This window comes from Melopsittacus undulatus, chromosome 17 (genome assembly GCF_012275295.1).
Source record: "Melopsittacus undulatus isolate bMelUnd1 chromosome 17, bMelUnd1.mat.Z, whole genome shotgun sequence".
Classification (NCBI taxonomy): Eukaryota; Metazoa; Chordata; class Aves; order Psittaciformes; family Psittaculidae; genus Melopsittacus; species Melopsittacus undulatus.
The window spans coordinates 983,190-1,010,941 of NC_047543.1; the positions used below are offsets into that span (position 1 = coordinate 983,190).

Here is a 27,752-nt window from a genome sequence, read left to right on the forward strand (position 1 = left end):
GAGCATAAACCTGCTGCAAATGTGCTTCTTTCGGACTGGGGGAAGAATGTGCTCCAAATACCTCCAGTTACCACAAGGAAAACATCTCATCTGTGCCTGTGAAGGGCTGCACATGTGTGGAGGGGGGTTCAAAAGAGCAGCTCCCACTTGAAATAAGGTCAGGGGGAGTTCAGCGATGGCAGGATTCATCCCCCACGATGCTTTCTCAACAAGCAGCTTGGTTTAGTTTGTCGGTGTACCAAGAGCAGAGCTTTCTCCCACCATCCATAGGAGAAATGGCTGCTCCAGAGCTTCATGGACAGGTTAGAAAGGTCTGCTCCATAGGGGTGGTGGCAGATTCATTTTGGAGGGGGGGAAACTGGGAAAGGAAAGAGTTTACCTGAACAACCACATTTCAGGGCTCATCTGGGAAGCATTTTCCTTGCCTCGGATTTAGGGTTTACCCCTTCCCCATAAGGAGAGCAACCCCCAGATTAACCTTTTCCATTGTGTGTGTGTGGGGGGAGACGAATCCATGCAAAGCACCTCTGTGTGGGGGTGCGACCTGAACATTCCTGTGTTTGCAAAGCCCAAAGGAGGATGCAGGACCTGGGAAGTGCCCCCAGCCCCACGTGGAGCTCTGGAGGGAGCCCAGGGGCTGCAAAGCAGCAGATGTGGAGGGGAAGCAAAAAGCTGCTTGGTTGTGGGTTTCAGCTGGGGTTGTTTGAAAGAGACTCCAGCTTTTTAGTACCAGAACGAAAGGATTTCTCGAGGGGGGAGCGCATTCTGGAGGCAGAGTTTACTGCACCGTTTGCTTTGTTTTGAACTGGAGCAGGCAGATCATGGAGCCAGTTGCAGGTTTAACCATTTCCATCTTCAGCTCTGCTGCATCGGAACCTCCCACCCCCCCCAGGGAGCAGAGGGGCATTTCCCATCGCTCAGCCCCTTCCTGGGCTGAGGAATGTGCCTCTGCCCCCGAGCTCCAGCAAAACACCCCTGACCCACCAGGAGGATGCTGCACAGGCACAGGGGAGCAGGGGGTTGCCACTGCCCTCCCTCAAGGCTTGATTTGGTTTTAAAGCAAACCGTTCAGTTCTCAGCAAGTTTGATCTGTAACACATTCATCAACAGGAGCTTTAATCAATTGGATCTTCTGCGATAGGAGCGGCTTTTTCCAGCCAGGAATATTTTCCACAGACTCAAAACCGAACAAAAGGTGCTTTAAACTGGGATTCCACTTAAGGAAAAGGAAATATTTCCCAACTGTAACCCTCACTCTTCTTACCCTGTTGCATTCTCACCTCTGTTCTAAGGACAGGCTTGTTCCATCGTCCAATTGTTTCTGCTTGTTGAGATTGGATTGAAAGAGATGCCAGGAAAACAAAACTTTGGGGTTTATTTTCTCGATGACCTGTGAGTTTTCCTGAGAGTTCCCAGATTTATTCAATAGGAATTCCTGGAGATCTCCAGACTTCCCCAAATGAGGCTTTCCCAGAGCTCCTGAGGTTTCCGAGTGCAGCTTTAACGTTGCCCAAATGAAGAGTTCTTAAAGCACCCCCCAAACAAACAAGTTGAGGAAGGATTCAAGGGAGAAGTGGCAGAACAAGAGCAGAATCTGCCCTTGTTTCCTGCTAATCTGTGCTAAAACCTGGTCCTGTTTCAGCCGTGTTCTGCCCCAGAGCCACAGCACTTCACAGGCGGCAGTAATTAAACCCCTTCGTATCAAACCCCCATTGCAGTGCAGTCTCAGCTGCGTTATTCACCACCCAGCTTCAACTTTCTCCCTTCAGAAGCTTCCCCAAACTCCTAAGTGGCAGCAATAACGCTTGGAATTTGTAGGGAAATTGTAAGAACTCTTTAGGATCATTTGTGCCTGATTCAAAGCTTTCAGTCCTTAAAAAACAACCCCCCAAAACCTTTGCCCCAATCAGATGTGCTGCATTCAAGCAGAAGCAGCCTCGCAGCGATGGGAGAGCAGGGCAGGAACGCTTGGAAACGAAAAGAAATCAGCTCCTCAGAGGGATCTTGGAAACTCCCAAGGCAACAGAAGGAAATCCTGGGAGAGGAAAAAGGCCACGGAGGGGTTTAGGAGCGGCAGTGCTGGGGTGCAAGCTGCTGCTCAGCCCTTCCCTGCTCCAGGAATCCCACCCACTTGCTGGTACGTTTAGGTCGGGAGGGGCTGTTTCCCTTTGGGGGGGGGGTTGCCCTGGCTTAGATTGAATGGGGGCAGTTGTTGGGGTCCGGGGGTAGCTGGGGTGAGCTTGGGAGCGGGGGGTGCAGTTGAGGTTCGCGGCAGCCCCCAGTGCCTGCAGGGGGGGGGGGGGGGGGGGGGGAAGGCGGCTCTGCCTCCCCGCAGCAGCAGATCAATGCTTTGGGCTCTGCTGTTGCATTCTCCAAATACCTCGCATCTGGAAAGCTGCAGCGAGGGGAAGGGGTTCCCTGGGAGCCTTCCCTGGTGCAGAGCTAAATTGAAGACTTCCCTCTTTGTTTGCATTCCTCCCCCCCCCCTATTTTTCCCCTTAGGTTGGTTTCCTTCACTTCATTATTGGAGGGGATTGTGTTACACGGGGAAGGTACTGAGGAAACCAATCAAAGCAACAACAAAAGTACCCTGGGCAAGCTCAGCGATAGATCCGAAGCAGATCCTGCTCCTTTATTTCAGTTGGGGGGGTTGGATACACGCTGGAAGCTGCAGTCAGGCTGGGAAGGGTAGGGGGAAAGATGGGAGAAATCCTGAGAGGCAGGAAGTTTATTTCCCAATTCCATTGTTTTTTTCCTCCACTTTTCACCTGTGAATCCTTAGGCTGGGACACGCTGGGAGCCTCGGGAACACGCAGAGGTTCCTCCTTCGCGTCGGTGCTTCAGGAGAGCTGAGGAACACGGGATGGGGATGGGGTGGATGAGACCCGAGTGTCCTCAGGGAGCAGCAGCACCCGCATGGCTCCAAGGCAAAGATCCCGGGACAGCGGGATGGATCGGACACAGGAGGGGAAGAGAGCTCGAGTGTTCTCAATGCTCGTTTCCCAGGGTTTGGAGCCCTCGTTTCAGTGTGTTCCCAAGGGCACGTGCATCTATTCCTTAAGGTTTACACCCGGTGGGATTCGGGAGCGGGATCCCATTGAGTTATTTCCCAACAAACCCCCCGCGCGGCTCTGCCGAACAAGAGCAATAATACCGGTAGTACCGAGTACTTAGGTACCAGCACACAAGTACTGAGGGGGGGGGGGGGGAACAGGCGCAGCTCGGCTGGGGACGGGGGGGGGTTCACCCCGAAAACCGACGGCTGGGGAAAGCGGGGCGCGGAGCCGGCTGCGCGGCCGCGGGGGAGCGCGGAGCTGCGCGGAAGCCGTTCCCTCGATGGGCGAACCCCTGGGGAAGGGATTTTTGGGATGATTTGTAAAGATTTTATTTATTTTGAATTTTTATTTTATTGTAACCCTTTTCGGGGGGGGGGGGGAGGGGAGCGCGGAGCCGGGGGAACCGGCTGCGAGCTTTCCGCGGGCGCGTTACATTTAATTGCAGGCGCGGAGGGGCCGGACCGTGCCTCTACTTGCAGCGAGGCGGAGGCTGGGGAGGGGAGGGGGGGGGGATTAGGGGGAACCCGGCTGCAGCATCGCGGGCAGAGCCCCCGACCGCCCCGTCGGGGAAGCAGGATGCGGGGGGGGGGGGGGGGGGGGGGGTGATCGCTGCTATTTTCAACCCATCTTGAGCCTAAAAATAAAGTCTCCAGAAAAGGCAGGAGCGGAAGGGGGGGGGGGGGGCTCCGCTTTACCGACGGGTCCTGTTGGGGAGATGCCCCCCCCCCCCTCCACCATGGGGCCCTTTTGTGCGGGAGGAGCCCCCCCCCCCGCTCCCTTCCCCCGAAGGCTTCCGCGGGGCTGCGCATGAAGCGCTTAAAACAATGCCGGGGACAACGCAGCCCCCACCATGGGGGGGTCCCCACCCCAGCCCCCCTCCGGGCAGGGCCAGCCCCGGGGGGGCGGGCGAGGCCGCTCCCCACCCCCCATCCCCCCGGCGCCAGGGACCTCCCGGCCCCTTTGATGCCGAAGTTTTTTACACCCAGAAAAATCCCATTGAGGCACCGGGGGAAAAGGGGGGTGGGGGAGGGGCGCGGTGGGGGCGGGGGGCTGCAGCAGATGGGAAAGTGCCTCCGACGGGACGGGCTTCGGGAGGAGAAAGGAGAGGGGGGGATTTGTATGGAGGGGGGGTGAGGAGGGGGCTGCCCCCCCCCCAACGGGATGTGTGTGGGGGGAGGTGAATAACGAGGTATTTAAATTGTAATCAATAAATAAGCGGAGCCCCCCCCCCCCCCCCCCGGCCCCTCCCCCCGGGGGCCGGACCCTCCCGCATCACCACGTGGCTTCCTCCTGCAAACATTTTCACTCCTTTTTCCAGGTCGGTTTTATTTAGAGGCGGTGCCCGAGTGCGAGAGGCGTCCGGTAACACCCGGTACCGCTCCGCCGACCGGGGGGGCCCCCGCCGCCGCCGCCGCCCCCCTTCCCCCTCCCCTCTTCCCTTTCCCTTCCCTCCACCTCCTCCTCCGGCAGCCGCCCCCTTTCCTCGGAGGAAAACAAAATCCATCGGGAAAAGGAAGGATAAAAGCAGGGAAAAAGGACAAGCCGCGGAGCGGAGGGGGGGGGTGAGGAGGAACAACCCCGCGGCCGGAGCCCGACGGTGCGGGTGCACGGTGCAGCCCCCCCCGCCCGCTCCGAGCCCCGCCGCCGCCGCCCCCTCCGCCGCCACCATGAACAAGCTTTACATCGGGAACCTCAACGAGAGCGTGACCCCGGCCGACTTGGAGAAAGTCTTCACCGAGCACAAGATCTCCTTCAGCGGCCCCTTCCTCGTCAAGTCCGGTTACGCCTTTGTGGACTGCCCCGACGAGCAGTGGGCCATGAAAGCCATCGAAACTTTCTCGGGTAAGCGCCGTCCTCTCGCCCTTCCTCCCTCCGCCTCCTCCTCTCCCCATAGAGCCGTGCCCCCCTCACCCATCTCCGGGGTTCACCCCCCAAACCCCCTCCCATGGGGCCCCAGCGCTGCCCCAAACGAGCACCGGCGGGGAAGGGATTGAGGGCGGAGGGGGGGGGGGGGGGAAGCGGGGTTTCCATCCCCCCCATCCTCCCTGTATCCCCCCATCCCCTCCGGCCCCCTCCAGGCTGGGCTCGGTGCGGGGGTCCCGTCGCGGTGCGGATGGAGGGGTTGGGACTTTGGCCATTTTGATTTGAAACTGGGTTTCCTGGGGCATGTGATGTGCGGAGGAGCGCGAAGGTCGCCATGCTGCTGGCGGGGAGGGAGAAAGCTCCGGGGAAAACGAGGAGGCTCCGAATCTTGGGGATTTTCCCTTATTTTTTGGAGCCCCCCCCCGGCCCCCCCCTCCCCCCCCGGCCCCTTCCCTTCCTCTCCCCCCTCCCCCCAAAAAAGGGAAAAATCCCTATAAATAACCCGCAGCAGAGAATCCCACTCCATTTTCCAAAGAGAAATCCATTCCTGCCATGGAGTTCCGATTTTTGAGCCTTTTCATGGGGTCCTTCCTGCCTGGAGGACTTCTTGGAGGGATGGAACGAGGCGGAATTCCATCCCGGCGAGGAATTGCTCTTCCAAACGTTATTCCTCGTTTTCTCGCACTCCAAAGCGGGATGAACTCGAGAATTAAATATTCCTAAGGAACATTGTCCAGGCAGCGAACTCACCACTCCCTCCCATTGCTTCCCCATTTGAAGCCAGTCTTCCATTGAATAAAATGCACTTGTAAAGGAATTGGGGATGTGTTTGTGCGGGGTTGGTTGTAATGGGGATGCGATGGGGAGGTTTCAGGTCTTCCCCAACGCCTTCTGACCCCTCCAGGCCCGTTTTAAAAGCCAGCCCCGTTTTGTTTTTAGGGAAAGTGGAGCTCCATGGAAAACAGCTCGAGATTGAACATTCGGTCCCTAAAAAGCAAAGGTAATGCCGTGTTTTAATGGCTTTTTGTGGGATTTGATTAATTTCAATCGTTGGGGAGGGGGACATTTAATGGAAGATAAAGGAGGCAAAAGGGATTATGCCTAAATACGTGTGTGTAGAAGGAGAGCTGTTGGTGCCTTGGCCTTAGCGTGGTGCGAGGCGGTTTTGGGGCTCAATGTTGAATTTTCTTTATTCTTTCCTTTAATGGGACTTCCTCTTTGAGCAAGTTTGAAAAGGGGGGAAAAAAGGCAAAGAAAGGGATGGTTGAGCCATGATCCCGCAGCTCCTCGGCCAAGCTGATGGATGACTGGGGTTTGGGTTGGGGTTTTCAAACTTGTGGCACTGGAAGAATTTCCCAGCCTCGCTCGGCTCCTGTGCAGTGAAATGGGCGAAACCTTTTGTTTTCCAAGAGAACGGCAAAATTAAATCAGAACCATAATAAAACCCGTAAATAACTCTCTAATTTTTAAGTGGAATTTGCTGGGATTTAGCGCTGAGCACTTAAAAAACAACAAGCCATGGGGCTGGTCTCGCCATGCCGAGCAGGGATTTAAACGCCAGGCGCTGGCCTAGCTCCTACCAACCATCGGCTTGGATCTGGGGGCAAGACCCACGCTTCCCGGTGCTTCCCATCTCTTTGCCAAAGCGGCTTCGCCCGCTGCCGCCGGCCTTGCCCATCCCGGCCCTCTCCATCTTCTTGGCTCTTTGTTGTTGGGCGCCGGACGCCGGAGCAGCCCCAGCACCGCACTTCCCAAGCCCACCAGGGCTCGGTTATGGGCTAGGAAGAGTGGTTTAAATGGGTGGGTTCTTGTGCAGAGCATCCCCCCCCCATTCCCAGCTCCAGGAGGGGCCGTCCGGGCCAAGGGCGACTTAGTTCCCAATCCCAAATAGTCCACGTTGGATCGCGCAGCCCGAAACCCGCGGCGGCCACGTGACGAGGCGGTTACTTCAACGGGCGCGGAGGGAGGAGGCGAAGCCAACTCTTCCTTCCCAAACTCTTCCCGGTTCCTTCATCCCTTGGTGACCCCCCCCCCTCTGCTGGGCGCTGGGAGCCCGTTTTTGGGGTCCCCCCCTTGGCTTCCCTTCCGTTTGCTGCCCGACTTTGCATGGCCAAGGGCAGAGCAGGCTCCTGCGGTCCCGAAGGCAAACCCCAAATCCAGTCGGTCATTCCCTAGCCAAAATGTTCCTGGTGTTTATTCCCTAGCAGCTCGTGGCAGGGCGATCGATAGCGCTCCGGTCCTTGGTGTGCCTTAAATGCGGGCGAGCGGAGGGGTGTGACTGCAAAAGCAATTGCACTACGAGGGGTAACATAATAGTGCCTAAACATTCCACCCTCTCCTGTTTTCTCGGTGCTGCTGGATAATCAATAGGTCGGGGGGGGGGGGGGGCAGATTTTGTCCCCCCCATCCCCCCAAGAGAAATGCACTAAAAATGGGAATATTCCTTCGGTGTAATGCAAAGAAATGCTTTGGGGGAGTGGGGGGTGTGAACTTTACAATAGGTGGAAGGAAGGGGTCGTGTTTCTCTTGGGTCTCCAGAAATCTGCTCTGTGCCTCGTGTTTAGCTGCTAAACCCGGATTTGGGGGGGTTCAAATGAGCTTCTCCCCCCCCTCTCCCGGGTGCTGCTTTTAAAGGGACAGGACCCTCCGTTGCGTGTCCCGCAGGGGTTGGGGGATGTGGGAATGGGGCTTGGAGGGGGTTCCCACCCCTTCCCGGCACCGCGGTTACTTTGTCTTGCTTTGGGGAAGCCGTTTCTGTGCCTGGGTCGGGAGAAGGCAACTTTGGCAACTCCTTGTGAACGGGGCAGGTTGAAGCCCCGGGGGGGACTCATCCGGTGCCTTTTGCTCGGTCCTGGGTTGAATGAGGTGTGGGGGGGGGACGGACACGGGACAACTGCTTCGAAAGAGACCGATTTGGTTTCTCCTCTTCCCTCCTTCCCTTCCTGCTTGTTTTTCAGACTGGATTTTCCAGTTTCAAAGCCCCTAGAACAGGAAACGGTTAATTAAGTGTGAGCAGGGAGGAGGGAATCGGATGGGTTTGGTGGGATCAAAACCAAGCAACCTCCCCCCCCCCCCCCCCGACCTGATGCTAGTTTCCCTCCCCATTAGAAATGTAGGAGAACAAATGATGGGCATTGCTGGGCTTCCAGCTAGTCCCTCAAATAATGATGGTAATAATGCAAGAAAAGTTGGATTTTTGGTTGTTTTCTGCTGGTTGCAAGGGGAATGCTTGGAAAAGTGATTTTGGGGGGGGGGGGGGGGTGAGAAATGAATGTGTCCGGTTGGAATCGCACGATGGGAAGGAACCTTTCCTGCTGGTGTTTCCTTCTTTCACATCTCCCCTCCCCGAAACCCATCAGAGGAATGAATGAGAAAGGCTGTGCTAATATGGCAGCAGAAGGGGGATGGGGGGGGGTGTGTAGCTGCTGCCGTTGGGGTGGCTGAGGAGGATAAACTGATTTGGAGTGGTTTCATTACAGTGATTCCTCAAACTGGGAATGATGTTCATGAGCATGGGAACCATTTTAACGAAAGCCTTGAGAAGTATCGGGCTGGAAGGAAAACTCAGTGGGGATAAAGCTGTTGTTCCATGGAGCAAAATGAGGCTTTGACTTGGTTGGGATTTGTTTGAAGCATTTCATGGCTGGTGGGGAGTTGCTCTGGGGTCTTTTGCCTTGAAGTTTGCTGATGGAAAAACTTGGCGAAACTAAAGAGGATTTTTCCCAAACTCTTTCGAATTATTTTGTGTTTTATTCTTCGGAAGGTTAAAAAGGGAAAAAAAATCCTTAAGGAAAAAGAATTAAATTTTCCTGTTTAAGGTGAAATATGAATTTTTGGGGGGATTTGAAACTGGGAAGCTGAAAAGCCCAAAGTCATTGGGGTCTAAAAGAAAGAATGAATGAATGAAGAGAGGAGGAGGGGTGAGGGGGGAAAAAAGTGAATCCATCAAGCAGACATTCCAAATATGAGGAATGTGGAAGTGAGTCGGCCAGAGAGAATGAAACCGAGTAATTGAGGAGGGGGGGGAGAAGAGGGACCCGGGTTGATAACAGCCCATTGACTTAAACCCAAAGGGGGGTTTTGAGCAGAGCTCCTTCCCAAGCAGCTCAGAGGGTTGGAGGCTCCCGAGCAGAGTGGGAGCTGTTAAATGTCGTTGGCGAGGGGAGCATTCAGTGTAGTGCATGGAAATGGATGGAGAACGCTGAAAAGTGCTGTCCCCCCCCACTTTACTCCTTGTCTCAAATGAACGTTTTCCCATTGGAGAAAGGTTCCTTTTGCCTGGGCAAAATGGGGCAATTAATTGTTCCTAACGAAATCCCGAGCAATGGCTCGATAACAGCGCGGGGGATTCCTTTGTTTGGCAGCATTAATCCCAAAATGTGCCTTCCTGCCCCGTGCTGGGGGGGATGAGCTGAAAACCCAACTGGAAAGCAGCTCGGGAGCTCTTCCCCATGCTGAAATCGAGCCTCTTGTCTTGAATGGGGAGATAAAATGGGCTTTGAATCCAGCCTTAAATTCATTCCCTTCCCCTTAACCCAAGTCTGGTTTACAAGTTAAGAGTATCAGTAAAAGGAAAGCAGCCCCCCTGCTTCAAGGGGATGGGCAGGATGAATGCTCCTGTCTGAGGATGTGGAGTTTAAGGGGATTTGGTGTTTTGCTGCTTTTTGGGTTACCAAAAAGGGGAAGAAACTGGAGTTCTTTGCTTTAGTTCTGAACCCCCAGCTTTGAGCTGAGAGCTCTTTGCTGTCGATTGTACTCCTCTGAAAACGGTGGGCATCTGGGAATCAGAATGGTTTGGATTGGAAAGGACTTGCAGAGCATCCAGTTCCAGCCCCCCTGCCATGGAAATGAATGCATCCTGATGCTTTCCAGCTAGGAAAAACTAGAAAGAATTTGTTGTGAAATTAATCCTCAATAATTTGTCAGGAAATTTCATCTGTGAGCTCTAAAACTGAGTGAATTTTATTGCCAGAAAGGTTAAAATCGATGCAAAATGTATTTACCAATTTAGAGCCTGAAATGCTTTTATTCCCCCCTTTCCACGTGGCAAATCTGCCCAAGAAATTGCGATTTAACTTCACAACTGGAGCACTTTGACTTTGGGACCTGTAGGAGATGGAGCCCATCCCATGTGGATGCTCTTTGTTAAAGAGCTTGATGCCTTTGAATCCCAGAAGCAGAGAAAGACCTTGAATTCCCTGGAGAAGTTTGGTGCCAGGACCGAAGCCGCTGCTCTGGTTCAATTCGTTTCTGTCTTTGCCTTTTGGGTTACCCCCCCAAGCAAACAGAGCGGTGGTGAAGGGAGGTGGGGGTTCAAGCTCTTGCTTTGAAAATTGAGACCTTTCAGCACTAAAAAACCCTGAAAAAAGGGCGATTTCTGCCCCATTCCCATCCCCCAGCGCTGTTAATGCTTTCCAGAGCTGCCAGGAGGGGTTGGGGTGGGGGGGTTTCAGGCTGCTCAGGGTGGCCCAAGGCTTTGCAGCTCCAGGCTGGAGCAGGAGGAAACGGCTCCAGCCCCTTTTCCCTGCCGGGGTCAGGGGCTCCAGCTCCTGCCTTTCCTGCCTCCCAGACCTGCAGGATTTAGGGATGGACGGGAGGTGCCTCTGTCGGTGCCGGGGGGGAGGTGCTTTGGTTTCTCCTTTTTCCTCTTTCAGTGATGTTTTACCGGATAGTTTGGATGGGGAGAAGTGGGAACCCAAAGCAAATGTGTAAGGAAGCCCCCAGGGGATGCTGGTTTCTTTCCCTTGCCCAAGAACTAAGTAGGGGAAAATGGGGGAGCCTTAAACTTGGAGGGTGCGCGTTTCTTTTGGGGGAAAAAAGTCCCTTTAAAGGGGTCCCGGAATTTGCTGGTTTGGGTTTGGTTTGGGGTTGTTTTTCTTTGAGCTTTTTGGGTGGAAACTCTCATTTAAATGATGAGAGACATTTAAAAGCTGAAGTGAGGATGTGCACCCTGAAATCAGCCCCTGCTGAGCGGCACCGACTGCTGCCTCTTTGGGTGTATGGGTAAGAGGGGTTCCCACTGCCAGGCAGACCCCGATAAACCCTGATGGAGCAGAAGGGGTTTGCAGGCTCTGTCCTTCCTCCTCACTGATGGCTTTGAGCTTTTATGCCCCTTTGAGTTCTTATTGTGTCCGGTTTGAAGCATGGGAATGATGTGGGAGGCTCCTATAGGGAGTACCCAGGGGGGTACAAATCCACTCACCCAACAAGTGGCATGGGAGAAACGTGCATCAGTGATGGATGGGACTGAAGTCCTGGATCCTCCTGCACCCACCTGGGATGGCTTTTAGCTGGGAGTGTGGCAGGTGGGGAATGATCTGCTCACCTGGAAAAGCTCCTCTTAACCCATTCAAGGAGCTGCAGGGATGTGCCTAGAAGGTTTTCCTTGTTTTTCCTGCATCCTTGCATGTTTGCTGGGAAGCTGTGGGATATCCTGCACTGTGGCTTTTGGGTGCTGGTGCCTGGTTAGAGGGGGGAGGCTTTGGGGTGCCCAAGGGGTCTGTGTATGCTGGAAAATGCCTTTGGGAACCTGTTCATCCTCCCTGTCCTGTTGTCCTGGGTTAAGGCTCCTGCCTTTACAGCCCCTGCATGGGAGCTTCCCGAAGGAGAGTGATAGAACTCGAAGGGGGGGGGGGAGTTGATTTTGATGCTGACTGGGAGCTGGTGGAGCTCAGTGGGGAGGGAGAAGGGGATGCCGGTGGGGAAGTGCTGGGGCTGGGATGGGAGCAGGCACTAGGGAGGCAGGAGCGAGAGCATCCCTCCCCTGCTCCCCCCTCCTGATGCAGGGAAGTGGAGCCTTTCCATGGGGCTGGGAGGAGCCCTGGTGATCCGTCAGGAAATGGGTCACTTATTTTATTGTAGCCGACACTGGGGAGCCCTGACATGGTCCGAGCTGAAATTTCACACTTCCCTGGCTACTGCAATGGGCTGGGCCATGAGGAGCAAACCTGGCTGGGGAAAGCAGCCCCTGCCCCAGCAGAACCAGGTCCGTGCTGTGATTTAAAGAGCAAAGCACCAGGGTGGGTGGGAGATGCTCTGGATACGGGTCCCACCATGAGGAAAAGCTGCCCCGTGCACTGGGAAGCCCTGGGAGCTGTCAGGGCTCCATGGATGGGATGCAGATCCCACCTGGAGCAGGGTGCTGGGATGCGTAAAGAGCTCTGGAGGTTACAGGGACATGGATTTGCACAGGAAGGAGAAAGGTTTGACTCCGATGAAGGTCCTGCTGTAGTTTGCCTTTATTCCAAGGTTAAAAGCAGAGATCCTGCAGGAATTGCCTCCTGGTCCGGAGTGGAGAAGAGATGGGAGAATTGTGCTCTAGAGCCAAAGAAAAGGGGAAAGAATATTAGGAAGAAAGGGGCTCCCAGGGCTGGATTTTCACCCACAATTGAAGCCAGATTTGTCCAACTTGCATTTAAGCATCAAAATAGCAGCTCTGTTTTCGGAAGCTCCTAGTGTCCAGTGTGCTGAGCATTCCCGAAGCACATCAGGCTGCTGGGATCCTCCTTGTTTCTTAGGATTTGGGTACTTTTAGCTCTTGCCTGCATTGGGAGCTGTTGTGTTTCATGTAGAAAGGGTTGTCGGACTATTTGGGGATTTCATAGACCTGAATAAGGACCACAGAGCTGCTGCCTGGTGAGATGGGGACAGAGCGATGCCCGAGATGCTCCATTCTCCCTTCCAGCTTTACATTTCCTCTGGCTTTGCTTAAGCTTCTGCAAGGCTGTGGGGTCAGACCTGGTTGTGTGGCACACAATGAAATGCTGCCCCTAGGAAGGTATCACAAGCAATAGCAGCATTAACCTGCGAGGTGTTGGGAAGTGCTGTGTCCTCAACAGCAGCGCTGCTGGGCTGGGGTGAGCTCTGAGGTTCTGCCTTAGAACCAGGAGTATCCAACTTATCCAGAGTTATCCTTGGTTCTTACTGGTCACATTCAAGCAGACTTGATCACACGTAGTCCTGTGTGTATATGTATATGTGTGTGTGTGTGTATAGATATATGCGAGTATATGTTTTCTTTGCTGTGAAGGCACTCACAAGTGTTTGGTGATCTGTGGTTCAAGCATAAAGCTATTGACAAACAAGCTGATCAAATGAACAAAAGCTAAAGGGAAGCTGTGATTTCTCTAAGGAAGAAAAGCTTGGGGCTGCTTTAGGCTTTTATGGGGTTGTTTGTTGGGCTGTAATTCCATGAGAAGCCAAGGAGCTCATATGAATATTGTGCTTTTAGGCTTGGCATCACAAGGCTCCGAAGGATGTGCTCTTAAGCAGGAAAGCCACCTGTTTGTGTGAATGGGGCCACTCTGCTAATGGCATGTGCTGAATTTGAGCCTAAATATACAATTTTATATGAACTTTATGTAGTCATTGTTCAGCATTCACTTACAGCTGGACTAATAAAGCAGCCCATTGCTGACATCTGCAGACTCTTCTTGCTTAGGGCAGAGATGAAAAGTGCCTGTGGCTTTTACGTGTGATGATGGACTGGGGGCAGAGAAGGTTTGGCCTTGAATGAGGAGCATCCCAGCTTATCTGCCCCATGATACTGTTCCTCACTGGCCCACACCATTGCACAGTGCAAATCTCACCCTTAGTGTCCCCAAATACTTGTCCAGATCAGACACTCAAACCGTGCTGGGTTTCCCTAACAGTGCCTTGAGTTTAGCTGGGATGTGTTTGTCGGGTCGGCTGTGCCAGAGCAGTGCTGGGCTTTACACGGCTTCAGCTCTGCTGTTTAACCTGAAGTGAAGCAGTGGAGTAGCAAAGCCCCATCCTTGCTCTAGTCCAGCCTTTTCCTTCTTACTCATGACTGAAGTGGCAGGTCCTGATCATGGGTTTTAACTTGGCTTTTGACAAGAGGGTTTCCACCTTGGAATCCACTTCAGAAGAGCCCAGTCAGTTCTGCAGCTTCTGGAGTCTCCCTTTGCTTTGATCTGGGAGGGTTTGCCTGCAATCACTGCACTGGTTCGACCTGATTGGGCTGGAAACGGACCCAGTGTCACTGGCACAGAGCCCCACATGTGACAGGTTTGAACCCGCTCTTATCTGCCCAATCTGCCCCATGCAATCCTCTGGCACTGAGATGCTGCATTGGGGCAGCCCTTGTGCTGCTGCCTCCTCCAGACATAGACCTCAACCAGCAAAACCCTCACAAGTCACAGGTTTTGCTTCCTCGTCCCTTTCTGGTGCTGGTGCAGCTTGAGGTTGTTGGGGCCCTGAAGCCTTGCAGCTCCCTTTGGCTTTATCAAATCCCTCCTTATTTCCCCTGCTCAAAGTGCTCCGAGGCTGTGGGGTTTGTAAGGGGCCAATACCCCACTGCATGGGGGCTGGAAATGGAGTTTGTGATGCCCTTGGCCACTTTCTGTAGCCAAAATGGTACAGAAGGTAATGGGTGACACTGTCCCACTGAGCCCACTGAGTTTACCTGCACTCTGGGGTGTGTTCAGAGCATCAAAGAGCTTCTCAATCCATGGCAATGCTCCAGTAAATTAGAATGGGAAGATAATGCAAAATGGATGCATTGTGCGGAACTGCTCCATCCTTCCTCTCTATTACTTACTGCTAAACTTGTCCTGCCCACAGACACTTGAGGTATTGACTTTGGCAAGGACTGGGTGCACCAGCCTGGGGGATGACCCTGGCCAGGTTGAGGATAAGAGGTTTTGAGATCTCTGCATCCTTTGAAGCAGTGAGGTGTTGGCTCCTCTCAGAGGCTGCACTTTGTAGTGTGGATGTGGTGTGTGCTCCACACCAGCACCATCAGGGCAGGATCAGTGGGGAAATGAGCAGAGAGGAAACACAGCAGCTTCATAGAGGAGCAGTTCCCAGCTCTGGGCATCAACTGGTCCCTGCCTTCTGCACCTGAGCTGCAGCAGCTCTTCTAAATCCATGAGTTCACTGGGGCTTTCCAAGGGATGCTCATGGATAACTCAGGAACAGACCTCATCCATTACCAGGTGTAGTTCTCCAGGTACAAAGCGGTTCCCAACTAGAGCCAATGGGGAGGAACCAGTTAGATTTATTAGCCCAAGATCCAGTTCTGGCTGCTGAGCTGGTTGATGGGCAGGATTAACCATGTTGTGCCAAGGCATGACGAGTGGGTCTGGATGAGGCTCTTGGTGGGTGATGTGTTCCTCTGAATCCCATGGTTGGGTCCATCCTGCATCCCTCCAGCTGCAAGAAGCCAAGCGGCTTTGTTGGCTTGGTTGGATCTCCTCAGGAGAGGCCTCTTGAATCAGGGCATGAACCTGGTTTTCTCCTCCTTTTCTTCCTGCTGCTCTCATCTCATCATTATGGGATTTGCATCTTTCCCAACCTCCTCTTCCTTTTATTCCACCCCTGAATCTCTTCCCTGTCAGCTCCGGCTCTACTTCCACATGGGCACCACTGGGATTCTCCTGCCTTGGCCAGGGCCCTGGTGAGCAGCAGCCACCGACCCCAGGGGCTTTTTGCTGGTGGGTGGTTATGGAGCACTTGTTTCTGTGTGAGATGTAGGACGTGAGGGCAGGGAGGATGCTGGGCTTGGGAGCAAGGATGCTCTGCAGTGCAGCTCCAGGTAGCACAAGGTGCTCATAGAAGAAAGGGCTTGAGCCGGTTGCACATTGAGTTGAGGTCTGGTGGGAGGAGGTGTTTTGGGGATGGTTCTCTGGGAGACCTTTGCTGCTCCTCTATGGGAGATATGGAGAAGTCAGTGTTTGCCATTGTGGCGTTAAGGCTCAGAACTAACGTGATGCCTCCGCATCTTGGAGCTCTGGGTTTAGGCTCTGCAGACTCAGGGGGAGGCTTTTCCATGGTTCCTCCCCATCCCTGCATTGAGGTTTTTCCTTCAAACCACGAAGGCTCTGGAGGTTCAACCTGGACCTGCTGGGTCAGGAGCTCTGGATTCAGCCAACATTCCAGTGTCTGTCCCTGCTCAAGCAGGGCTCAAACCTTCCTAGTGCTGCATTTGAGGATGGAATGGGGATCATTGGCTTTGCTCAAGCATCATCTGGTGAGTTGGGTGTGTGGGTTTCCTCCTGCCTTGTCACTGTGCGAGTGCTTCCGATGAGGACCTCGTGGTCCTGCTGGGAAGTCCTCGTGTCCATGGGTTTGGTAGCACAGCCCCCGACCAACACATGGACATTGGGGGCTTGGAGGGGAATGCAGAAGAAGGCAAATCACAGGAGAAGGGGCTAAAACCTGGAGCAGATCCCATCCGAACATGGGGATGATGCTGGGAGGTGCAGTAGGGATCTGCTGTGGGCTTCCAGCAGGTTTGTGCTTCTGTTTCCTGGTCGATGCAGGGAGGTGAGGGGCAGTATTCCTGCTTCCAGGAGATGCCGGCAAATCCAGAGCCTATCAGTTTATAAGGGAAAAGCGAGTAATTCCTGCTACAACTTTTCTCCGAGTCCCCTTGGCAACGTTTGTGTCTTAGCAACCACATTTTCCTATTAAGAAATGTTTAAAACATTAAAAAACACCAACACTGCCACATTAAGCACAGGATTAAGTGCTTTCCTGAATCAAAGCCTAACTAGATAAATGAAATGCTGTTAATTGAATCAGGGATGCACTGTGTTTTCAGCCCCCAAATTTGCATAGCATTTGCATTTGATTGAAAAGCCATCATTAGGGTTGTTCAGTTCTAGTAGGGTCTCCCCCATGTCTCTGGCTTTGCACGTTCTCCTCAGCCCTGAGGAACTGTGTCAATGGTTCTGGTAGGAGATGCTAGGATGGGGTTGGGATTGGGGAAGAGCCTGAAGCTTGGAGGTACTTTGCTGTCAGTGCTTGGTCCCTCAGCATCGTGGTGTCTTCAGTCACTTCTGCTTTGAGGAATACATGGAGCTGGATGGAGGAGGTCCTGGAGGTGATGGATAAGGGAGATGCTGTAGCAACCCCCCCCAGACAGTGTGTTTGGGCTGTGTGTGACTGCAGAGCTATTGCTGACCCCTAATTCAGAGCAATGCAGGACCAGCAGCTCCTACTGCAGTGCTCAGGGCTGGAATCAGCCCCTGGCTTGGGGGCTAAAGGGCAATCAAGTTGTCCCAACAAAACCTGGATCCATGGGCGCCCTCCCAAAGGCAGTGTCTGGGGATGCATCCCGAGGGATGAACCCACACTGGGATGTTTCCCGGTGAGATTTCAAAACTAAAAACCAAAGCAGAAAAGCCCCAAACCTGGAAGTGATTTTGGAGGTGCTTTAAGGATGGTTCTGCTCCCCTGCCTGGGCAGGGTTTGCTGGGCAGGTTGATGCAGTCTTCATGCACGTGAGGATGCGGCACCGGGAGCCAGTGATGCCGCCTGTGCTCTGGGTGCAGGAGGGACATGGGGTGATTTCCAGCTGGCTCCGGGGCTGTTGGAGACCAGCAGTGGGTGTGTTCTGAACGAATGGAGCTTTCCTTTGCTGCCACGTTTCCCGTCTCACCTTGGTTTCTCCCTTCTGGAGGTTCCTCCTGGTGTCCTTTGGGTTTCATCCATGTGGTATCGATGGGCATGGAGCGAAAGGCTGGGAAATCTCTGCAGCATCCGGATATTGCAGGATCCTCCTGCCCCTTTCCTGGGTTCTCTGCTTGCTCCGTCTCTTTGCTGAGGTTTAACCTGTTGCTGCATTGAGCTGCTCATAGAGCCTGGCTGAAGGAAAGCCACTGATGGAGCAAATCCTGGGGAGTCGCGAGGGGATGACCCAAGATGCTTGTCTGTGGTGTTGGTCCTGTTACAGCCCAGGTACACTGGGGGGGTGATTCCCCTCCCAGTGAATCCAGTCCCTGGTTGGGGAGGGTTTCCTGAGAGCATCAAGAGATTCCAAAGGCTTCCTCCGCAGGACACGCTGCAGATCCGCATGGGGCTGCCGAGTGCATTGACAGGGTTTTGTGGGTTGAAAGATGGTCGCAGTGAGATGTTCAAATCCCATCATCGCAGGCATGGAGCAGGGGCAGGGCTGCTCCAGGATCCATCCCTGGGACCCGCGGTTCCTCTCGCATCCCAGCACTTGATCACCCTCCTCTTTCCCCCTCCATTTCTTCTCTTGTTAAGGGGAAGCAAGACACCAGCATGCACAGGAGCTGCCCAGATTTGCAAACAGACATTCCTTTACCAGGTCCTTCCGGCTCATCCCAAGGATCTGGGAGCCTTCTGCCTTTGCCATAAGCGGAGCAGGGTCCGGCAGAGCTCTTGCCTTCTCCCTGTGCCCACCCGAGGGGCACGAGCGCTGCTCTTGGCAGCTGAGCTTGGGCGAGTGGATGCTGTGAGCTTCCCTTCAGCGGCGCAGGAGGAGGAGCTCCTGCCTTTGGCACATCATGAATAGGGAGCCGGGAGTCTCCGGCGTTGTTTGGAGGTGGGACGGGCAGAGCCGGGCGAGGACTCAAACAGAGCAGGACCTGCTCCGAGCAAAGGGTTTATTTATTCATGACTTCCTCTGTAATTGTAACCGCAGCCGCTGCTGAGCGCCTGCACAGAGCCGGAGCCCAGCATCATCGGAGGGGAACTTCCACCCTCTCCAGGGCAGCTCCGTATGGAGCCGGACCTCACCAAAGGGTGATGGATGCGGCTCCCGTCCCACCCTCCTGGCGCAGGATGGGCCAGAGGTTGAGCATCCCAGGGTTTGGGGTCGTGCTCTGCTTTGTGCCGCTCACCTGCTTGAGCCGATAAAGGATCCTTCTCTCCCTACAAGTGTGGCCTTGTGGGGGTTTAATATCTGTTGGTGTTGGAGGTAGGGAATGATCCCGGTGCTGTGTTTGGGATGGGAGGAATTGCTGGGTCATTTACATCTGTGGTGAGGGGCAGAGCAGCCCCACAGCTTTCCCTGCTGTCAGGGATGCAAGTGATGCTCTGCCTGCCTGCTCCAGCAAGCCCAGAGAGAGATCTGGTTCTAGGGGGCTCTCAGGGGGAGCAAATGAGATGCCACCAGCAGAATGACGGTGTGGGGACATAAATGGCTCTTTTCTCTCCATAGCACATCGGATTCCGGTCACGTATGTGCAGAACACATGCTCTGCCCATGCAGATGCTTGGAGCTATCTGGAGAAGTTTCCGTGGCAGGGGTGGGCGGTGGGAGACCTTCAGGGTTTCCTCTGTCACTTCAAATCCTTTTGACCCTGCCTGGACTGGGACATTCTTCGCATTCTGGATCTCTTGATCTCGCTCCTATTCACTTTAGGATGTGCATTAGCATGTAAAGGAGAGATCTGCTTTCAGAGTCATCCATCCCCGTCTGCCCCTCGCTGTGATTTTAAGGGCTGGATTGGGTTCTTTTCCCCTCATCCACCTGGTTTGCCTCTGGAGCAGGGACAGAATGTGCTGTGTCGGAGGCTTCCCAGTGGCTGAGCTGGTGGGAGCACTGGAAAACCTCTTTCTCTTGTGCTTCATTGTGACTTTGGTGGAGGAGAGGCCTCACATCTGCCTCTTGCATCCCTTGGAATCTTTGGGCATCTTTGGGCTCTGGTTTGGTTTGAAAGTAAGCGACCTTTTGGGGGTGTTGATGTGTGAGGCTTTGCATCAGCAGCATGGGTCAGAGGGGATGCTGGAGGCAGCTGCTTTTGCCTCGCAGGATGAAGGGGCTGAGGAGGGCTCCATCCTTACCTATGTGGCTGAACCACATCGATGGCTTTGGGCAGTTTCATGCTGAGGCTTCTTCTCTCTGACAGATGAGCTGAGCCACTTTCTAGAGCTGTGGAATTAGGAGATAAGGATCCAAAATCTCATTTTCTCTCCTTTTTTTTGGGGATTATTTCACACATAAATGCTTTGGATTTGAGGCCTGGGTCTGTGCTGAGCACATCCAAGGGTATTTACCCAATATTGAGCTGCCTGCATTTACCATCCTTATCTTTGGGCATCCTAACGTTCAGTGGGTTTGGTTATTCCTGAAGAGCATGACAAGGGGGGGGAGCAGCCATCCATAGGGGTCTCATTGAATGTGGCTTGTACCCACAAAGCTACATCCTTCAAAGCCTTGGGTGCCTAAGATGTCATTGCCTTTAGGTGGGGGCTCTCGGGGTGCTGGTAGCTGTGGTGCTGGGGATGTGCTCTGGTGTGTTGGGTGAACCTGTGGCTGCTCTCAGCTGTCTGCAGCAGCTGCAGGATGGGGGGGGCACACAGAGCACCCCCAGGGCAAATTTGGCATCGGAATTACAGAAAGAGTTTCTATTTTGGGACAAGTGAGGTTGGGAAGAGCCTGAGTTTGAGTGGAGAAGCAGCCTGGGACCATCCCGGGTGCTGAGCTGGGTCCCACGTCCTGATCCATGAGCTCAGCATCACGGAATGGTTTGGGATGGAAAGGAGCTTAAGATCATCCAGTTCCAACCTCACACTAAACCACGGCACCCAGGGCCTCATCCAGCCTGGCCTTGAACACTGCCAGGGATGCACCAGGGATGTTTCCAGCCAGACCCATGTTAAGGCTCCAGCCGGTGGCTGGGGGGGCTCTTGGGGTCTTGTTCTCTCCGAAGTTCCCATCCCAAATCCAGCACTGCCTGGCTGTATTCAGCCTCGGGAATCCTGGCAGCGCATGGAAAGGCAAAGCTTGATGCCATGCATCCATGTGCAGGGCTTCAGTGTGTGGGGGGGTGCGTGTGTGTGTTCTGGACATCGAATCTGCTTCTTAACCACTTCCCTTTTCCTCCAGGAGCCGGAAAATCCAGATCCGGAATATCCCACCCCAGCTGCGATGGGAGGTGAGAGGCACACATGGGAAGGTGGATGGGATTTAAGGACTCATTTCCCCCTCCCAGGTTTCTGTGCTTAGGATTAAAGTGAACTTCTCCTTTGCTTTGTTATGAACTGGGTCTAATACGAGACCCTTGCTTCCACAGAGCTCATTCCTCTTCCAGTGCAGGAGTCAAATCAACTGGGAGAAGCAATGGAAGCTCCACTAACATAAATCCCCATTAATAACAGGGTTATGTGATTAATGTATAAGGAACAAAATGGATCCCTAATTCCCACCAGCTGATGGGACTTTTCCTTGCTCCAGTGTCCTGGGGCAGGCAGGAGCTTCCTGCATCTGATTGCTTGTGAACTCTTAATGACTTGAAAGCTGCCTGGATTCATTGACTGCATTTCCCTGCTCTGTCCTGACAATCCCAGTGTAAAGCAGGGTGTTCTTCCTCCCTTTTCCAGGTGCTGGATGGTTTGCTAGCCCAGTATGGCACTGTAGAAAACTGTGAGCAAGGTAGGACTGAAAAAGGTGCATTTGAGGTGTTTTCTGCCCCAGCATTATGGGTGGGGAGGAGGGTGAGGATGGACGCAGCTTTCCTTTGCCAGCAGAAATCATGGCTAAGGGTGTTGGGGTGTTCTTGTTGTTGTTTTGTTCCCTGCTGCTAAAAGAGGAGTCCCATGCAGCACCTTTGGGTGTCCCTGCACTGGGTGCATCCTTCCTGTGGCCCCTATGGGTACCCACCAGGAGCTGCTGCTGGGGACAATGAGGATGCTCTCCCGAGGCTGGCCAGGGAGCATCCGTCTCCACTCAGCCGGTTTTATCTCCGCCTCTAATGGTGCTGTGTTGAGACAGGAGGGTTTAATGTTGCCCCCGGGATGTTTGATGCGAGTGGAGTTACCACAACCCTCTTAGAAACAGAAAAGAGGGCTCCTGTCCCTGGGTTCCAGTGAGGATGGACTTGCCTTTGGTGGCTTTACTGCAGGGCGCAATCAGGATCCTTTCTAGACAGAGCAGGATGCTCTGTGCTGCCCAGGGTGAACCCAGCCTGAGTGTGGGAGGAAAACACTTGCAAGCCTTGGTCTGAGGTGTTCCCGGTGCCTTTCTAATCCCTGCCCTCTTGTTGCAGTGAACACGGACAGCGAGACAGCCGTGGTCAATGTCACCTACGCCAACCGGGAGCAGACCAGGCAGTAAGAGCCCTGCAGTCCCCTGCCCTCCCTGCCCCAGCCCCTTCCCTGCTTGTGGAAAACAGGCTTCTGGGAGGCAGATTATCCCAGAATCCCTAAATGTTGCTAAAAATGCAGGAAATCTTGGAGCGCACAGTTCCCGAGCTCTGGTTTCCTTCACCTTCAGGCAGGCATTGAAGGTTTTAGGCTTTTCCCTGCAGGTCAGAGTAAAGCTGTAACTTTTTGCTTAAGGAAAAGTGGAGATTTCCGTGTTACTTCCATGATTTTAGGGGTTTTGTCTCTAGAAAAAGCAATAATGAGAGCAAATAACACAGGAGCTGGTAGGCATTGGACAACACGGGTCCTCCTGCCTGTATCACTGGGACACTTGCAGTTCCCTTCTCATCCTGCCCAGGGAAGATCAGGCTTTTCCATGCTGTTCTTTTTGCCCTGACCACGTGCTCTGGAATGGGATGGGAGCAGCACTCGGAGGGCAGCCGGCAGGAGATGGGCATTGATGGATGGGTTTTAATGTGGGGATGCTTCCATCACTAAGGTGGACATGTCCCGAATGTGGCTGCTGTGGCCCCGCTGCTGACCCCAGAGGCATCTCCTGTGGTCACTGCCAAAGCGTTGGCTTCCAAAGGCCACAGCAGCCTTCATGAGGGAGCCACTGTCCTGTTTGGCTTTGTGCAGTACCAGGGCAGGGAGCTGTGGGATATTCCTGCTTTGTCTTCCTTTGCCATCCGCACCAACCCAGTGCTTTGCACCCCATAGGGTGCACTTCTTTTACCAGCAGGAGTTTGGTGCTGACAGTTTTGCTCTCCCCTGCTCCAGGGATGTGCTGTTTCAGCAAGCATCTTTCTCTGATCCCTTTGCATCCTGCTGGGATGGGGCTGTGAGCAGGGAAAGGCTCCGTTCAGCCACTTTGGGTTTGGTGTGGGTTTATTTTGAGGCACTGACCACTTGGGAGCTGCGGAGAGCGTTGGCCAAAGCCGGTGCCTTGCTCTTGCTGCCAGCCCCATCTATCGACAGCTTTCAGCTCTTGCAGGCCCTGAAGTCCTGCCAGGAAAGGGGTTTGAGATGCTGGCCACAAATCCTAAGGAGGAGATGTGGGAATCGCTCCCTGCAGGATCCTGCCCTTACCCCGGGGGTTGGAGGGCTCCCCATAAACATTTGGGTCCATCCATGTCCCCACGGCCCCAGTGACATCTCCTTTCCCTGCTCCCAGTGTCACCTTGCTGGGGTTGGGACCAAGCTGATGCTCAGTGTGGGAGCGTGGCAGGATGTGTCCCTCACCCAGCCCCTCTCCCTTCCAGAGCCATCATGAAGCTGAACGGGCACCAGCTGGAGAACCATGCGCTGAAGGTCTCCTACATCCCGGACGAGCAGTCCCTGCAGGGGCCGGAGAACGGGCGGCGCGGAGGCTTCGGGGCTCGGGGTGCTCCCAGGCAGGGCTCCCCGGTCACGGCAGGGGCCCCGGTGAAGCAGCAGCCGGTGGATATCCCCCTCCGCCTCCTGGTGCCCACCCAGTACGTGGGGGCCATCATCGGCAAGGAAGGGGCCACCATCAGGAACATCACCAAGCAGACACAGTCCAAGTGAGTCCGTTCCCCCTGTATGTGGCCCGCAGGGGTTTATGAGGTTGTATTATTCGGGGCTGTTGGGGATCCCTCCAGCCCCTCTGTGCTGTGCAAGGCAGTGCCCAAGAGCCAGGCCCTTTGCCTGCGCTTCCCTACGTGTCTCCCTGTGCTGGGGCCACCCTGGCTGCGATGGGACCCAGGCAAGCACACGGGGAAGCTGCTGCTTCAGGTAGTCCCATTTAGCACGTTCTTGTTGAGCTTCCCCCCCCCTGCTCTTGTGTTTGACCCCTGAGCTTATGTTGGCTCCGGCTCTTGTCCCCCAAGGAAGGCTTTATCTAAGAGGGGCAGTGATGGACAGCCCATCCCAGCCCCCAGGCACGTGCTTGCTCCACCACTTCATCACTCCTGTTGCTTAAAATAAATGGATGCTGATGCCTTATTTGGGGCTGTGTGATTTGAGCTCCTGACGGCCACATCCACGCCAAGCCTCGAGCCCAGAATTAACTCCTCTTGCCTTCCCGGAGTGCATATAACCTTACAGTGGAGTGTGAGCTCCATGGGGATCGGAGCTGCAGAGCAGCCTCCTCCAGCCCAGCTCCCATCCTGTGCTTCCAGGATTGACGTGCACCGGAAAGAGAACGCAGGAGCCGCAGAGAAAGCCATCAGCATCCACTCCACCCCTGAGGGCTGCTCTGCTGCCTGCAAGATGATTCTGGAGATCATGCAGAAGGAGGCAAAGGACACCAAGACGTAAGGTTTCCCCCTGCCTTCCTGTGCCTGAGCATCCCTCCTCACCCGGCTGTGGTACCCAGGTCCTCGTGATGCTCCCATGTGTGCTGGAGCTTTGGTCTGGGGGACTCCAAGCAAAGGGACTTGAGCTCCCCGCATCCCCCCCGTACCCAATCCCTCCTCTTCTGGCTGCAGTGATCCTCATGTTGGTTTCTCCCCGTTCCTCTCTCAAGAGCTGATGAAGTGCCTCTGAAAATCTTGGCCCATAACAACTTTGTGGGGCGCCTGATCGGCAAAGAAGGGCGAAACCTGAAGAAAGTGGAGCAGGACACGGAGACAAAAATCACCATCTCATCGTAAGGCTCCTCTGGGCCTTGGGTGGGGAAGGAGGATGAGGAGGAGAGGGGTCAGATGGGAAGCCAGGTCTTGTATTGTCTATATTCCCCTTTGAGTCCCTTCAGCATCCCCTCCCCATCCCTCCAGGGCTGCAGAGCTCAGCACCCACTGGTTTGATTGCCTGGTTTTGGCACTGATGGTGGCTTTGTCATCAGCTTGCAGGACCTGACTCTGTACAACCCCGAAAGGACCATCACAGTGAAGGGCTCCATTGAGAACTGCTGCAAAGCTGAGCAGGAGATCATGAAGAAAGTGAGGGAAGCCTATGAGAATGACGTGGCTGCCATGAGTGTGAGTGGGGTTTGTCCTGCCCCGTGTTCCAGCTGATGGGAGCTCTGCAGGAGGATGCCCTGGTAAAAGCATCACCCGTTTCTCTCATCTCACCCTCAGTTGCAATCTCACCTCATCCCTGGCCTTAACCTGGCTGCGGTTGGACTCTTCCCTGCCTCCTCCAATGCGGTACCTCCGCCACCGAGCAGCGTCTCTGGGGCTGCACCATACAGCTCCTTCATGGTAGGTGCACAGCAGGCAGCAAAGCTCCAGAGCCTTGTGATGGGCAGGGTGATGCCTTCAGCATCCCCTGCTGCCAGCACGAGGTCAGGTCCGGCACGGGAGCAGGATCTGGCCTCTCAAACTGTTGTGTATGTGGTGGAGATGCTGCTCAGACCCAGCAGTGCCTCAGCCCTGCACCCTTGGGAGAGATGTGGGCATCACTTGGGGGGGGATTTGGGGCTTTGCTCCCTGTGGTGGCACTGAGCTCTGTACCCGCAGCCTCCGGAGCAGGAGACGGTTCACGTCTTCATCCCTGCACAGGCAGTCGGGGCCATCATTGGGAAGAAGGGCCAGCACATCAAGCAGCTCTCCCGGTTCGCAAGTGCCTCTATCAAGGTAGGGATTGTCCCAGAGAGCCCTTTCTGGGCTGGGAAAACCACGGGAAGAGCCCAGATGATGATGATGCTGCAGACCCAGGCCCGCGGTGCAGGTGGGGAGGGCAGTGGCTGCTCAGCCTGTGCTGCTCCCCATGGCAGCCACCATCTCTCTTCCCCTCCAGATCGCCCCTCCGGAGACGCCGGACTCCAAAGTGCGCATGGTGGTGATCACCGGCCCTCCGGAAGCACAGTTCAAGGTTCCCCCTATGCTGTTGTCACTGGGGGGGTTCAGGGTGTCCCATGGACCTGGGATGGGAGGAGGAGGGTGCTCACCCCAGTTCTGACCCCCCACTCTGTGGGGTGAAGCCAGCATCAGCTCTCCCAGGGGATGAGCTGGGTTAAAAGCCCAAGGAACTGGGATTTGGTGGGATGCTGTGCCATGGCGGGGGGGGTTGGACATCGGATGGTGCCTGATGTGCTCCCTCCTCTCCCCAGGCACAAGGCAGGATCTATGGGAAGCTGAAGGAGGAGAACTTCTTTGGACCGAAGGAAGAAGTGAAGCTGGAGACGCACATCCGGGTCCCTGCCTCGGCCGCGGGCAGGGTCATCGGCAAAGGGGGCAAGACCGTAAGCATGGATGGGATGGGATGGCCCCGGGGGGTGGCTGCTCCATGGCAGTGCCTGGGGCAGGTTTCCCATAGGATTGGCTGGGATTTCCCATAGGGGTTTGTCCTTCCTGCACAGTGACCGGGATGGGGGGGGGTCCTCTGCCCTTTCCCTGCAGGTCAATGAGCTGCAGAACCTCACGGCAGCAGAGGTGGTGGTGCCGCGGGACCAGACCCCTGATGAGAATGAGCAGGTCATTGTGAAGATCATCGGGCACTTCTACGCCAGCCAGGTACAGCTCCGGCCTGAGTGATGGTGGATTCTCTGGTGGCTCCTATGGGGTTGTGCCTGTGTCCTCCTCTCGGAGGCTTTATTCCGGTGGTGGTTGCAGAAGTGGGTGATGGTGAACTGTGCTTCTGGCTGTGGTAGGGGATGCAGGGAGAGTGTGTGTGTGTGTATGAGACCTTCCAGAGCAGGAAGGGCAGGAAGGGACAGGTAGGAGCTGCTTCACCCCGCCCTGCTGAACACTGCAGCATCTGCTCTGCTTGACTTTGTTCAGCCTGGAGAAGGCAGGACATGGGCTCGGAGCAGCTGCTCCAGTGGAAGGTGTCCCTGCCCATAGCAGGGCTTGGAGCTGGAGGATCTCAAGGTCCCTTCAACCCAAACCACACTGGGCTTCTGGTACCTCTCGCAATGGGCAGAGCCATTGCCCATGCCCTGGGGTCTCACCTGTGTTGTCCCCCTGCTCCCTCCTTTGCTCTTCTCACCTGCAGATGGCTCAGCGCAAGATCCGGGACATCCTGGCCCAGGTGAAGCAGCAGCACCAGAAGGGACAGAGTGGGCAGACACAAGCACGGAGGAAATAAGAGTAGCACCGACACCAGGGGGGAAAGCGGAAGGAGCCGATGGCTTAAGAGTGGCTGGGAATCAGTTACCGTAGACAGATGCTAACTTTTCATTAACCCATGGAGATTCAAGGCAGGTTTGATTGGCTTCCGAGGTAGATGGCAAGGGGAAGGGAAACCATTGGATCCATTTGCAGCTCCACGTGCCAGGACAGCTACTTAAATGAGGTGAGAGGTGTTGCTGTGTGCCAGCGATGCCGAGGCCGGCGCGGCACCGGGCGCCCGGGGACGGTGAAGCCGAGTCCCCCTTTCATGGGTGCAGCATTCACCCTCTCATTTAAGTAGCCTCTGGAGGTTCCCATCCCAGCCCGGTGGCTGCGTCTCCCTTCCCTCCCTCCCGCAGCTGCTTGGATATTCCCAGAGTGGCTTTTGGCCTTTTGGAGTGGTTAATTTTGATGATTTTGTAGGGTTTGGGAAGAGAAATCCTGGTGGATTTTTACCTCGTTGGTGACAAGATCCATTGTGGGCTAAAAAGTGATGATTTAAAGGAATATCCCCCCTTGGTATTAGCACCAAATGGATTTGAATCCTTTGGGAGCGCTGCACCGCTCCAGCCTCCGAACCACCGGCGGGCAGGAGGGCAGGATTCCTCCTGCCTGTGCTGCCTGCAGTGCAGTGCCTTGTGGAGCCTTAGAAGCCAGGAGAGCACCTCTATTGCCCAGGATGATTATTTTTTCCCCTCTTTTTCAGTTTTTTGAATGTTTCTTTTCATTTTTGGGGTCAGTTTAAAGAAAGATTCTCCTTTTTCTTTATTATTATTTTGATTTCTTTCTAAGCCTATGAAATAATGGCAGGAGTGGGACAAAAGCGCCCGTTTTTCCCCATGAGGAGGTGACAGCCTGGCCTAGAGATGAGGCAGACGGCGTGGGGAAGGGAAGGGCTGAGGAAGCACCTTTGCTTTTCCCTCTTCCCTTCAAGCAACAGCAATAAAACCCCCACCAAAAA

At 54.6% G+C, this 27,752-nt stretch overlaps 1 protein-coding gene across 3 annotated transcripts; it reads left to right on the forward strand.

The window, feature by feature from the left end:
• The first annotated feature begins 4,644 nt into the window (after window positions 1-4,644).
• On the forward strand, window positions 4,645-26,903 carry IGF2BP1 (insulin like growth factor 2 mRNA binding protein 1). Of its 3 annotated transcripts, none has more exons than XM_034070335.1 (15): window positions 4,645-4,898; window positions 5,859-5,919; window positions 20,521-20,569; window positions 21,015-21,066; window positions 21,680-21,743; window positions 23,039-23,320; window positions 23,918-24,052; window positions 24,265-24,387; window positions 24,583-24,718; window positions 24,818-24,940; window positions 25,199-25,315; window positions 25,479-25,553; window positions 25,792-25,923; window positions 26,081-26,194; window positions 26,676-26,903. In XM_034070335.1, exons 1-15 carry the CDS (start codon window positions 4,724-4,726, stop codon window positions 26,766-26,768), a joined length of 1,731 nt encoding a protein of 576 aa, XP_033926226.1. In that variant the 5' UTR covers window positions 4,645-4,723; the 3' UTR covers window positions 26,769-26,903. The 3 variants fall into 3 exon arrangements, with proteins under 3 accessions (XP_033926226.1, XP_033926227.1, XP_033926228.1); XM_034070336.1 differs by having other exon boundaries at window positions 4,724-4,898; window positions 24,818-24,944; window positions 25,185-25,315; window positions 26,676-26,768; XM_034070337.1 differs by lacking the exons at window positions 23,039-23,320; window positions 23,918-24,052 and having other exon boundaries at window positions 4,724-4,898; window positions 24,818-24,944; window positions 25,185-25,315; window positions 26,676-26,768.
• The last annotated feature ends 849 nt before the right edge of the window (window positions 26,904-27,752 follow it).